The 14110-nt window shown below is 45.8% G+C and overlaps 1 protein-coding gene across 3 annotated transcripts in view; it reads right to left on the reverse strand.

The window, feature by feature from the left end:
• Positions 1-14110, reverse strand: part of CAMSAP2 (calmodulin regulated spectrin associated protein family member 2) — a 140964-nt gene that overhangs the window by 8454 nt on the left and 118400 nt on the right. For all 3 annotated transcript variants that reach the window (XM_069737328.1, XM_069737329.1, XM_069737330.1), the window contains 2 exons: positions 10232-10304; positions 136-260 (listed from right to left, as the gene is read on the reverse strand). In XM_069737328.1, coding sequence (XP_069593429.1) covers positions 136-260; positions 10232-10304 — 198 coding nt within the window. The remainder of the gene's footprint in view (positions 1-135; positions 261-10231; positions 10305-14110) is intronic.

The raw sequence follows: 14110 nt of genomic DNA on the forward strand, positions 1-14110 counted from the left end.
AACATATTATTCAAGATTATTGTACTTGTTTTTATTATGTATAGCCCTCCTCACATGTAAAGCGCCATAGAATAAATGGCGCTATAATAATAAATAATAATAATACAAAGTCTATAAGAGGCAGAGACCACCCACCTGTGTACTCGGTCGCTGATGCCACTGAAGAAGTAGTGGAAGCATTTTCCCAGTCTTTTTCCCCATTACGACTACCAGAGCGGCCAGGTGACAGAAATCCTTCTACAGACTCCGACCTAAATGGACTGCAAAGCAAAGGGAACAGAAAACTAAAATGTATGGTCACCAATGTAAGAGGTCTGGCAATTAAAATATGGGAGCTGGCCACGCTGGTATTTTATGCACAATAAGACCTCATGGATGTGGTGGAAAGAAGGCCGAATGAGACATGACGGGCAGTGAATATTCAGCAGTATGTCACTACTTTTTAGGACAAAGAGTAAAGAAATAGGGATTGCTGTTTGTTCACACTTGTCATGATCTTAGCGAGAGGCCTACTTAGGGATCTAATTACTAAGCATTTTTTTCCATTATTGCATTACAAGAGCCAGAACTTTTATTTTTCTTATCAACATGTTATTTAACAGAAGAACCACCGTATATTTTGTTACATTATAAGTATCCGGAAAGGGTGCTGTATCGAAAAAACAACCTTTTTTGTCTGGAAAAACAGCATTTCCACATTTATTTTTTTTCGGTTTCATTTATACCATGTTTACCGTGCAGTATAAATGACGGGAAGTTCCTTTGTTGGCTCGGTATGATTTTGGAGATATTATAATGCTGACTCCACTAAATAAGGTGGACGCCAGCTCCTCCTATAATAGCAGAAATATTAATTACCATGATAGTAACCAAGCGGCTAGTTATGCACCTGCAAAAGGTGATAGACTTTAATATCATAACATAATATCCTAAAACAAAATGTATTTTACTACAGTTAATAAAAGTTAACTTTTAAATATTTCACATCACTTTTTTTTACCTCCTGTATCCACAATTTACATGTTGCAATTTTTCTAGTGTTATACACTGAGTAATCGGATTGTCCTGCAAGAATTCTACATATTTGGTTATGGATTCCTGAGATGACAAATTTGTATATTTTTTTATGTGCTGCCACTTTTTAAATTAAATAATTATTTCTTGTAGCTAGATTTGTTAAAGTGAGTTGGGGTTGAATGCATTAGGATAACCTCTAAAGGGTTAAACAGCCGACTTCAGACTGATCTGTGACCCCGGCATTTAGAACGAGTCCTGCCATAGTTAGACAGCTAAGCTACAGAGTCCAACGTGGGACCTCTGCGCCAGGCTTCTGATGCAGCCACAAAGGCATAAGCATTGCAAGAAGCCACCTTATTGACTGCAGTAAAATAGGGATTTTTGTGCACTCACAGTAAAATCCTTTTCTCCGAGCTATTCATTGGGGGACACAGACCGTGGGTGTATGCTGCTGCCAATAGGAGGCTGACACTAAGTGATACAAAGAAAGTTAGCTCCTCCTCTGCAGTATACACCTTCCTGCTGGCTCTCAGCTAACCAGTTCGGTGCCAAAGCAGTAGGCGATCAATAACAACATAAAGTATAGCATGTCAAACTATAAAACAAGCACAAGCTAATATCAGGGTGGGAGCTGTGTCCCCCAATGAATGGCTTGGAGAAAAGGATTTTACGGTGAGTACACAAAAATTTCTCCTTTGCTTCATTGGGGGACACAGACCGTGGGACGTCCCAAAGCAGTCCCTGGGTGGGTACAACATCAGATCAGTAGTAACCACTACTTACAAGAGCACCACCACGGCCTGCAGAGTCCGCCTGCCCAGATGCACATCTGCGGAAGTCTGGGAATTATAGTGCTTCAAGACTGCATGCGGACTGGACGAATCCGCAAGCTTGCAGGCGTGCTTTATCGACGCCTGGTACCTAGAGCCCAAGAAACTTTGATCGACAGAGTGGAGTGGAGTTAGGCCGACGTCTAACCCGGAAGGACTCCTGGATGGTGTAACGAATCCACCAGACTAACATGGCTGATGAAATGGCTAAACCCTTCCTGTAACCGTCAGGAAGCCTTCCTCTGACCGTCAGGAAGTCCAAATAAGGTGTCTAACTTTCGGAAGGACGCCGTGCATGATACGTACCTACTCAGAGTACGCACTTCATCCAGAATATGGAGAACCCATCCCGTTTTGTTGACTGGTGCCAAAACAGAAGAGGGAAGAACGATGCCCTCGTAACATTGGGAATACAATACCACCATAGTAACAAGGGACAGGGATACCCTGAGGACAATCTTGCCTTGATGGTAATAAGGAAAAAAGTCTGAAAGAACAGAGCGCCTAGCTCCAAAGACTTGTCAGGATGACGAGATCAGAGAAAAAAGGGGCGACCTTCCCTGATAGTAAAGTCTGTCTGGATCAAAAAGGAGTCTAATGTAAGACTCCCAGGATAATTTATATTTTTCTCTTTTAGGCATGAGCAGTTTGCGCTGCCCTTCGAACTTACAGCGCAGGCGCCGGGGACGTTCATGAAGGAAATGGAGGTGGCACCCGGAGGCCCTGAGTGATGGCAGGGAGGTGTTTGTGTCAGGGGGAAAGGCATGCCCCCCTGATAAATTAGAGGTATGAGGGACAAATTATAAAATCAATTATTTCAGCGTTGGCAGAGACACCAACTAAAAGAGCCACCTTGACAAAGTGCAGCACATGGTGGCTCCTACAGTTAAAAATGCCTGGGGGGGGAGGGGGGGGAGGGGGGGGAGGAAGGACAGGTTCCCTTTAAGGTCCCAAAGTTCTAATAGTATGTGAAAGGGAAGGACCACATGTGAAAACTCCCTGCGAGAAAGTCCCTACTTGCAGTTTTGTTGCAATAAGACGGAAAAGTACTAGCTCCGCAAACAAAAAAAAACAAACGTGGTCCGTGCGGATCTCCCAGGACCACTGGGGCCCTTCCTGCTTCCAAAAGACTCTCGAAAGTAGGGGATGGGGGGTTATGGAAACTGGTACCACGGAAGAACCATAGCATTCACTGCAATGGCTTTTGGATCTTGAGGTCGAACTATGAACACGAGTACATCGACGTTCAGTCTGGACGCCATCCGATCTACATCTGGAGTGCCCCAGTGAAGGCAGATCTGATGGTAGACGTCCGGGTGAAGTTCCCACAAACTTCAGACGGGACCCTGATGGCTGAAGAAGTCTACCGCCCAGAGATCTACTCCTGGGATGTGTACTGCCGAGATCACCGAATGATAGATCTCGGCCCATCAGAGAATGAGAGGTACCTTGTCCATGATGCCTGACCGTGGGTACCTGCTAGATGATTGACGTATGGCACAGCCGTGGCATTATCCAAGTGAATTCGGATTGAGTGACCGCCAGAAGGCAGAAGACCTGCTGTAGGACTAGCCGTATCGTTCGGATCCCCAGAACAAAGATCGGGAGAAGACGGCTGGCATTGGTAGTCACTAAGGCTGGGTTCACATTGCGTTAAACCCATCCGTTAGATGGACTACGTTACACCACGGCATAACGCTGTGTAACGCAGTCCGTTAACGTCGCCATTGATTCCAATGTCGGACGCATTGAGTGACGGACCCCGAGACGCGGGCTGCAGCGTTTTCGGGTCCGTCACCACTAGCGCAGATAGAGCTAGCAGATGCTCTATCTGCGCTAGGTCGCTGCCATACCAGCACTTGCATACGTTAACGTATGTGTTGAACGGGCTGCTGTTAACGCAATGTGAACCTGGCCTAATAATCATTGAACTGGAAGGAACTCCCCTGGATGAGGAAGAAGCTCAGAGACTACCCTCTGAAAGCCTGATTGACCTACAGAAAACGAGCAAAGCGAAGGAAACAGCTTCCATTGCTGTCACCATTTTTCCTCATAACCCTCCTGTTATGATATGTACTTTTGCCCTGTCCTGTATTTGAATAAAATGCCATTTGATGTATGTATCTGTTCTCTGGTTTCTGTTAGCTGTAATTTATGTATTTTCTTGTGCTGGGAGTTCACCTGTAACAATATGTCTCCTTCACCCAATACTTGCAGCCCTAAGCTATAATGTAATTAAGCTTTGACATTCCCTTCTTGTGATAAAGCCTACGCGAAACGCGCGTCAGGGGGGGTTCACATTTGCATCCCGGCATCTTACTGTTTTCCAGCATGGGTAAGGAACTCTATATTTAACTCTGTCATCCTGCACCTTTGTTTCCCCACATGGATTTTATGTCACTATGACAATCCTCGGGGTATGCACCTTCCTACAGGGGTTGGGTATTGCCTTACACGTATATCAGGTATATCAGTGTTGCAGGAGTCTGAATTGATTATGTGGAACTAGATCTGTTTAACATGCATGGAGCATATTTAGATATAATTACTATGCCGGGGATGTAGCAGTTCCCTTACTAGGGTTTTTTGTCTTTTTTCTCTTTTTGTAATTCGTTATTTTATATATTATCTTTGATATCTTTAATAAAGTTTACTAATTTTAATACTTTATGTATGGAACTCCATTTTTTCTTAAAGTGGTATATGTATTGGGAGTATACATTTAATGTCCAGTTACTTCATGGGTATGTACAACAGGCCACTTAGGCATTACCCTTGTCCATGTCTTCCTTGTGAGTTTGAGTTCATTTCCCCCAATACTTGCAGCCCTAAGCTATAATGTAATTAAGCTTTGTCAACACCACTAGTGAAGAATAGCCATTCTTCCTCACAGCAGGTGGCTAGTCAAATGTACATACTAGATAGACTAAGCGGAGCCGACCAGTCTAGAATCTTCTGGTGGACCCAACCATTGAATAGACGGTGTGACCCCTACCCCCCTTCATGGGCGGATCCCAGGAGCACAGACAAGAGACCCATGTGTGATCTAGCCAGTTGTATGTGTGAGATACTGGAAGAGAAGGAACCGAAGCTGTCTGAGGAAGCAATCGGTATCCGTGTGATTGTGGTGGATCTGTTGGACTTGTGGAAGGACTATTGTTTCGTTTATCGGGTGCGGGATTACTGGAAAGCACCTCCAGATCTGTTTCTTTACTTGGACTTATTGTGGACTTCTCGTGGACTTGAAGGACATTATGGATATTTGATGTTGTATGCTCCCTGCTTTAATAAATCTCGTTGGATCGTCCCTCGGCCTGTTGTCCCTTCTTGCTCTGCCGTACACCCCGTCACACCTCCCAGCAAATCGAATGGAATGAGTGATCAAGTAAGTGAGTTCTGAGTTGAAGGGCCACGGCCTTGTCTCAAGGGAGAAATACCAACCCTCTGGAAGTGTTCAGGATCATCCTCAAAAAGGATATTTGCTGGGCTGGAAAAGAGGAAAAAACCTGTCTAGATGAAGCTGCCAGCCCAGGAGAGAGAGGATATAGCAATTGCTATAGACGACTCAGCGTAGCCCTGGAAGAGCGGCTAGAAAGTCGACCGTATAGGGCAGGACGACCACACCTCTAGGGTGCAAGAGGAACATGATGGCCGCCATGACCCTTGCGAACACTCAAGGTGCAGTAGCAAGACCAAAGGACAAGGTCGTGACTTGAAAATGCTGTTTGCGAATGGAAAACCAAAGGAATTTTTGAAGAGGGGAAAATAGGAATGTGAAGGTAAGCATCCCGAATGTCAGTGGATGCCAGAAACTACACCCTTTTTCCATTGAAGTAATGGCTGAGCGGAGGAACTCCATCCGAAGAAGGAGGACCTTGTCCAGCTTGGTAAAAGTTTGAGGTCCAGGATCGGTCTTACTTTTCGGTCCCCCCTATTGGAACCAAGATCCCTTAGATCTAGACCGTCCTGGACAATTCTTCCACTGCTGGTTGGGTCTATAGGAAACATGTGATCCTAGTGAGTGCTGTCAGAGACTTTTTGAAAGCAGAGTACGCTTCCATACTCTGAGCGATAATGCCCTTCTGGGTGTAATGGCATTTGCTGCTGACAGCGCCGCTCAACTAGCTGCATCCAAGAAGCGTGAACCAGCTAGTCTCCCGCTCAAGAAATTTGATTGACCAGCTGTACTGTCTTCGGGAAAAGGTTACTGATGTGAATCAAAGTAGATAAGGTCTCCGACCAGGAGACCATTGCTCTAGCAACCCATGCGGTGGCTAAGGAAGGGTAGAGCACTCAACCCGACGCTGCAAGACGGAACGAACCAGATTTGCTATCTGACCGTCCGTTGTAATTTTAATTGATGACCCATCGGGCAGGAATACTGGTAGACAAGTCACAGGAGATTCTACCAGGATAGAAAAGCCGTCTCTTGCTACCTCCGCTCTCTTTTGACAGTGCGGAGTTAAAAGATGAACCCTCGATCCACCACCCTCTTAACAGGGAAGAGGAGAGGGATCGCCCGCCTTCTTGCATCATCCGCTAAATAGTGGAGATGCAGTGAGGGGTGCTCGGACGCCAAAAAAGGGTGCCACTGTACATCCACAGAGTTCAGGTCACCGGGTTGACAGCGTTGGTTCCGGTGTATAAGAAGAGAAGAGCGACACTCCATGTGCTCATCTATTGATGGTGTGGGGAGATCGGTGCCCTTTAAAAGGACCTGTCGCCCCTAAGAAAGAGACCAGGCTTGGCATCCCATTACGTAGGGTGGTATACGTGGAGGGGACACCTCACATGTTTGCATATTGCTTATCCGGACGCTCCCTGTCCAGGTGAATGACAATGCTCTGCGAGGGAGTTTAGTCTCCTTATGAGGGACACTACGTGATCTAGAGTGGAACCGTAGCCCTCATCAATCTACAGAGATTGGTTGATGATATAAATAGGTGAATCCATCCTCTTCTAAAGCTCTGGCGAGTCCAGATCCAAGGCAATATCCAATCCATATTCAGAGTCTTGTTCTCAGCAAATCATTGGTAAGGGAGATCAGGAAATGAAGCTTCTATTTTCTAGACGCCTGTAGGTTTCTAGAATACTTGTGGCCCCTGCTAGCCGACAACTCCCATGTAGGAGAGGAACCATATATATTGGTCCTATGAGCACTCCGAGCCACAGAGGGTTCACAGAGGGGTTCAATCTCTTGATCAGAGAAGCCATGGGATGAGGCAGTGATGAAGCCCACTCAGGGGAACTATGGTACTCTGGGATAAGCTGGGATCGGCGGCGGAGGGTTCCCCAGTTCATTTAGGGTGACCGGCTTCGGACTGGTCATGTGCCTTTAAGACAAGGGAATACTGGTCATGTGCCTTTAAGACCAGGTAATACTGGTCATGTGCCTTTAAGACCAGGGAATGCTAGTTAAAAGTCTTTTAGACCAGGAAAGCTGGTAATGTGCCTTTTAGACCAGGGAATCTTGATCATGCGCCTTTAAAACCAGGGAATACTGGTCATGTGCCTCTAAGACCGGGGACTAATATGGGTCATTCATGTAAGTACAGGAGGGAAGAGGGCAGTACTTCCTTACCCGGCTGCAGAGTCTTTGAGCCCCTTTAATGCAAAAAAAATTGCCAATGCCGGCCGGGTGGACCAAAATGGCCACCTGGAGTTGCAGAGGCGATAAAGTCTCGCAGAAAGCGAGAGGAGCCATTTTGGGGGCGGAGCCACAAACGTGATGTGGGCGGAGCCTCGTGACTTCCATGAATAGGCCCAAGCCGGGGCCTAAATTTCTGCAGCCGGCGGCCGGGAAAAGCAAATGCTTCCGTGCCAGACAGAAAACGCCAGAAAGGATGGGCGGAGCCGCCTTAGCGCGCCATATTGCGGACGCGATTTCCGGGATGCGGCCTACACATTGGCCGAAGCCGGGGGCTAAACTTTTGCAGCTGGCCAGAGCGTTACCTTATGGAGGTGGGTCACAGGGAAGCCATGTTAATATCCCACTGCAGGGGCCCATCGCCGACTGGATCCACTCACCATTGGTGCGCGTCCCAGCATGGAGCTGACCGCGGATGACTGGGTTTCAGCGCCGAGGAAAGCGCGCACTGTGCTGTTCTGCTGCAGGTTAGGTATTGCAGCGTGGACGGTGCAGGGATAAAGTGATAACCCTCAATCCACCATCCCAGTGTTAGGGAGGTGGAGAGGAAGAGTCCGCCTCCTTGTGCCATCCGCTTTAACAGTGGTGGTACAGTGGGGGCTGCTCGGACGCCAAAAAGAAGGAGCCTCTGTACATCCACGGAGTTCAAGCCCCTGGGTGGACTGGGCAAGTTGTCCGGCAATAGGCCAGGCTCCAGAAGAGGATACATAGAGGCGACACTCCATGTGCTCGCCCCAAGGCTGGTGTGGGGAGATCGGGACCCGAAGGAACCGTCGCCCCTAAAGTGAGCTCAGGCATGGCTTCCCACGTCGCAGGAGAGGGTACGGGGAGGTGACACTCCGCGTTCTCGCCTGTTGATGACTCGGGGGAGATCGGAACCTTGAAAGGATCCGTCGCCCCCCTCACTCCGTTAATTAAAAAATAAAAATTTACAGAAAAGTAAAAAATAAAATAAAAACGATGGGGTCTGAACCAGACCCAAGTGCCTCCTACAGACACTAAGCAAGAACTGGTTAGCTGAGAGCCAGCAGGAGGGTGAACACTGCAGAGGGGGAGCGAACTTTTTTGTATCACTTAGTGTCAGCCTCCTAGTGGCAGCAGCATAACACCCACGGGCTGTGTCCCCCAATGAGGTGAAGGAGAAAAAAGGAGTATTGCCGATCATGGAGGAATAAAAGGGAGAATAAAGGAAGATATGGTGTATGGACCGAGTAGACTGGGTCAGGTGGAACTTTAGACAGGAGTAGATGATTGCCTTATTGGAATAGGTTAGCATAGAGGAGTTCTATGAGACTTCACTGCACAAATGACTTCACAAAATGGACCTCAAACGCTGGCAGGCATGCAAAATACAAAAGCAAGTTCCTGCCCCGACTCTGCCTCTCTAGCTCTCTGAGTTTGGGCTGCAATTGTGACTTCACATTCACAGAGAGCATCAGACACCGCTGCAGCCAATCACTGAGCTCAGAGACTCAGGATGTCTACATGAGCAGTGAAGTCACCACTCCAGCCTAAACACAGAGGCCTGAGCAGAGAGGAAGGTTGAGATTTAGTCAATCATTTGACTGGAATAGAATTTCACCTGAATTTTACAAAAATCTGCATTTGCCAAAATGTGGATTTTTTTTTGTATTTTGCTTCTGCAAGGATTCATCAAAATGGCGGCTGCCAGATGCCATTTTTCTGAACTGTAGAAGCCCATCAAGATGTTTTAAAAAAATCCTTTATATTTACCTCTCTGGCCCCTCCGCATTGCATCTTTGGATCAGCCGCCATGAAATGCCTAGCTAAGAAGGCTGATGGCGATTTGAACATGCAACGAGGACCGGCGGCAGTGGTGAGGGGCAGAGAGGTCAGGGAAGAGAGCAGTGAGGGGAGCAGACAGATTTCTTCTTTTTACATCTTAAGTTTATTATGTTCTGAGGTCTGGAGAGACCACACAGCCTAATAATGGGCATTAAAATCCCATATAACAACTTCTCTGCAAATCAAATTTCTGGGAAAAATGCATGAACAAGCAAATTTGATTTTTTTCCCCAGATTCTCTCACATCTAACAACAACCAGCTTGCTTTGTCATTTTACTTTCCTACAAACACTTGGGGCCCACTCGCTGAAAATTGAAAACCTCTTTAACCTTTTGAGGACCATGATATTTTAGAATTTTTCTTCTTCTCCTACTCCCAATAACCCTGACTTATTTTTCCAAAACATTCCCATATGAGAGTTTCTTTATTGTGGGCCAAGTTCTACTTCTCAATGAAAATAAAACTTGGCCAACATTCAATTTACCATACAATGTACTGAAAAACAGAGAAAAATTACAAGTGCGGTGAAAAAATTAAAATTCCAAAATTACTATTATTTATTTTTTTACAGCATTCATCCTGTAGCAAAAATGACCCTGATTCTCCAGGTCAGTATAATTACAATGATACCAAACTTGCATAGTTTTTTATTTTAAGCTCTCCGACAGAGAGCAGGTGTGCACAAGCACAAGCATTAAACACTGCGGTCAGAGGTTACAAATTTAAATGGATAACAGCAAGGAATAATCGTGGCGGAGATCCAGCCGCTGCCGTTAGACACAGATGCCAGCTATACAACGCAGCCGACATAGACCGTGAGTGGAAAGAACTCCGCTCATGAGCCCCCTCCACGCACCGGAACCCCCGTAATCACATGCATGTACGTTATATTGTGATCAGGGGCTGAGGGCCTCTGTGAGAGGTTGTTACCTTGGCGTTCTTTTCCCAGAATTTACACTTTCATTGTCGCCTGTGTTTAGAGAGGCCAGAGAAAAGCTTGAAGCTGAAGAAAAACAATAAAAAAAACCAAAACATTATAATACAGTCTAAAAGCAAAGCCTGCTAGACCAATTCACCTTAGCTTTGTAAAAAAAACACATAAATGTCTCTATAAGTATAATAATCAGATCCCATAGATGGCAATGTCACTTAAGTTGTAGCAGGGTTACAGTTTGGTTCTAAAGGTTTCTCTGTTGTAGATGATTAAGCATGAATGTCAGTAACTAAGCACATTAATAATATAAGCAACATCTGAGCAGTTTTTCATAGGAAAAAGTCATTCAAATTGCAGCAGAAACCTACAATATTAACACTTTTGGACGCATTTTATTACTCGGACCACCTCTTCTGACGCCCATGTTTCTCTCCAGTAATATTATAACACCTAAACTCTCCTATACCGTTCCAGTGGTGTCGGCACTGGCTCTCCCAAAGCTCTCTTGACATTATGTCACACGATCCCTGCAGCCAATCAGCGCTCTCATCACTCTACTACCAACGTTATTGACCTCTGGAGGAAGTGGCAGCTGTGGCTGCTTTCTCACTTGCTCCGAACATCTTAATTTGTCTGAAAACGGGGAGAGAAGCCAGCGCGGATTGCCTGCAGGGATTGTGTGACTATGTCATGCGAGTCCTGGAGAGCCAGAGCGGACACCGCTGGAATGGCGCCGGTGGCGAGTATAAGTCTTGTTATTTTACTGGGGGGAAACATAAGGTGATGTCCGAGTGAGTAGTGGACAATTCCTTTATTTTTGGAACTTTCGCTGGTACAGCCTTTATGTATTACTGCACATTGCTGGCAACAGAATGATAGAGTTACATGTAAAAGTTTTAGCACCCCTGATCAAAATTATTGTTATTGTGAACAGTTAAACAAGTTTTAGATAAAATGCCCTCAAAAAGGCCTAAAGTTAAAGATTACACGTTTCCTTTGTATTTTTGGAAAAAAAATAGATTTTTCTTCTTTTACAGTTTAAAAATTACAAAAAGGAAACGGAGCCCATAAAAGTTTGAGCACCCTTGGAGATTTGTGTGCTCAGATAACTTTGACCAAGGTTTCAGACCTTAATTAGCCTGTTAGGGTTATGGCTGGTTTTCCATCGTTAGGAAAGGCTAGGTGATGAAATTTCCCAGCTTTATAAAAATCTAGCCTCATCTAACCTTGTGCCAAAAAAACAGCAGCCATGGGCAGGGCCAGACTGGGACTAAAATTCAGCCCTGGCATTTGAAGTTACACAGGCCCACTTGCCACATGGTGACTGTATAATATCTTTGTCCACTTGTAGGTTACAAGAAGTGAGGGGAGTGTAACACGACTATAAAACATATAATTACAGCTGTATCCAGCATTACAGCTCAGTCCTATTTATTGCTTTTAGTTTCAGTACCAAGAAAAGCCGCTACTTTACCTACATAACGGGATCTCGTAGATAATGAAGGGATGAGACGACCAAAGGCTATGGAACCTCATTCTGATGCTCCATTAACTTTGCCTACAGCCACTTTTGGTTCCGCTGCGCAGCATGAGACCCGGTGACTCTGAAGAGCGGTATTGTTACTACCGTCACCGCTCTTCAGAGTTGCTGGGTCTCTCCAGGTCTGGACTAGTAGTGGGGGTGTCTGATAGACACCTCTCCATTACTTACACCAGGGAATGATAGCAGCTGACATTACGCAGCTGACATCAACCCTAAAAATCATTACACATACCAGAATTAAATGCTCTGGCGGCTGGGAAAAGCAGTAGAGTTAGCGCTATTCCAAGGCGCCGGGTGCTAACTACAACTGTCACCATCCTTGCCTGGTCTCTCTGCGAAGCATTTCTGCTGTATTAACATGCGCTGATCTCAGGCCGCTAAACGAGTGTGATCGACAATACTGAAGTCGTTCGCTTGTTTCCCAGCCGCTTTACACCAACTGAGAAAGAATGATAGGGACAGAACAATCACAATTAGATCAATCTGTCCCCATACAGCATCATGTTATCAGAAGCACATCTACAGTTTACACCGGTGATGTGCTGCTGAGAACAAGGATTTCTGTTCCCACATAAACAATCCAATCACTCCATGAATAGGCAGCATTTTGCTTGTTTAGTATAATACACCCCATAGTCCTCCATATATTATAATGTGCACCACAGTCCTCCATATAGTATAATACACTCCTCAGTCTTCCATACAGTATAATACACTCCTCAGTCCTCCATATAGTATAATACACTCCTCATAGTCCTCCATATATTAAAATACACTGCTCAGTCCTCCATATAGTATAATACACTCTTCAGTCCTCCATATAGTATAATGTACTGCCACAGTCCTCCAAATAGTATAATACACTCCTCATAGTGCTCCATATAGTATAATGCACCACCATTGTCATCCATGTAGTACAATTCACTTCCCATAGTATAATGCACCCCATAGTTCTTCATATAGTATAATGTATTCCCCATAGTCCGCGATACATATATTATAATGATGCCACTCCCGAGTATAATGTAACCCCCAGAGAATATAATGCAGCCCCCTCATATAGTATAATGCAGCCCCTGCATATATATGGTAGCCCCCTCAGAGCATAATGCAGTCCCCCATAGAATATAATGTAGCCCCTCCATAGAATACAATGCAGCCCTCCTCATATAGTATAATGCAGCTCCCCATAGAATATAATGTAGCCCCCTCATAGAGTATGATGCAATCACTCCTCACAGAATATAATACAGCCCCATAGAATATAATGTAGCCCCCAGAGAATGTAATACAGCCCCAAATAGAATGTAATACAGCCCCTCCATAGAATATAATACAGCACCCCATACAATGTAATACAGCTCCCCTCCCCACAGAATATATTACAACCCCTCATGGAATATAATACAGCCCCCCATAGAATGTAATACAGCCCCCCATAGCATGTAATACAGCCCAGCCCCCATAGAATGTAATACAGCCCAGCCCCCATAGAATGTAATACAGCCCAGCCCCCATAGAATGTAATAAAGCCTCCCATAAAAATGTAATACAGCACAGCCCCAATAGAATGTAATACAGCACAGCTCCCATAGAATGTAATACAGCCCCCCTATGGAATGTAATGGAACCAGCCCCCATGGAATGTAATGCAGCCATCCCCCATAGAATGTAATAAGCCCCCCCCAATAGAATGTAATACAGCAATGTAATGCAGCCAGCCCCCATAGAATGTAATTCAGTCAGCCCCATAGAATGTAATGCAGCCAGCCCCCATAGAATGTAATGCAGCCAGCCCCCACAGAATATAATAAAGCCCCCAATAGAATGTAATACAGCACAGCCCCCATAAAATGTAATACAGCACACCCCCATAGAATGTAATACAGCCCCCCCCCTCCCCCAATAGCCCCACAATCCAGTTATCACTCACTGATATATATAAAAAAAAAAAAAAACACTCTCCTCACCTCTCCTTGTGCCCGCGCTGCTCCCGGCTGCGGTCTCAGCAGCTGCAGTCTGACCGCCCAACACACAGCAGGTGCGCGATGATATGACGTCATCGCGCACCCGCAGTGTCAGCGCGAGGCAGAGCGGAGAATAATGGAAGAGGGAGCGACAGCAGACGCTCTCTCCTCCATCATTGCATTCAACTGTACCGGCGCCGGTATAGTTGAATGCGGGGCGGGAGATCGGTGGGGGGGGGGTTTGAAGGGGGAGGAGTCGTCCCTGGCACTGGCCCCTCTGGCATTTGCCAGAACTGCCCGATGGCCAGTCCAACCCTGGGTTCTTCTAAGCAGCTGCTTAGCATTCTGAAAATGAAAATGGTGGA

This window comes from Ranitomeya imitator, chromosome 8 (genome assembly GCF_032444005.1).
Source record: "Ranitomeya imitator isolate aRanImi1 chromosome 8, aRanImi1.pri, whole genome shotgun sequence".
NCBI classification, from domain to species: domain Eukaryota; kingdom Metazoa; phylum Chordata; class Amphibia; order Anura; family Dendrobatidae; genus Ranitomeya; species Ranitomeya imitator.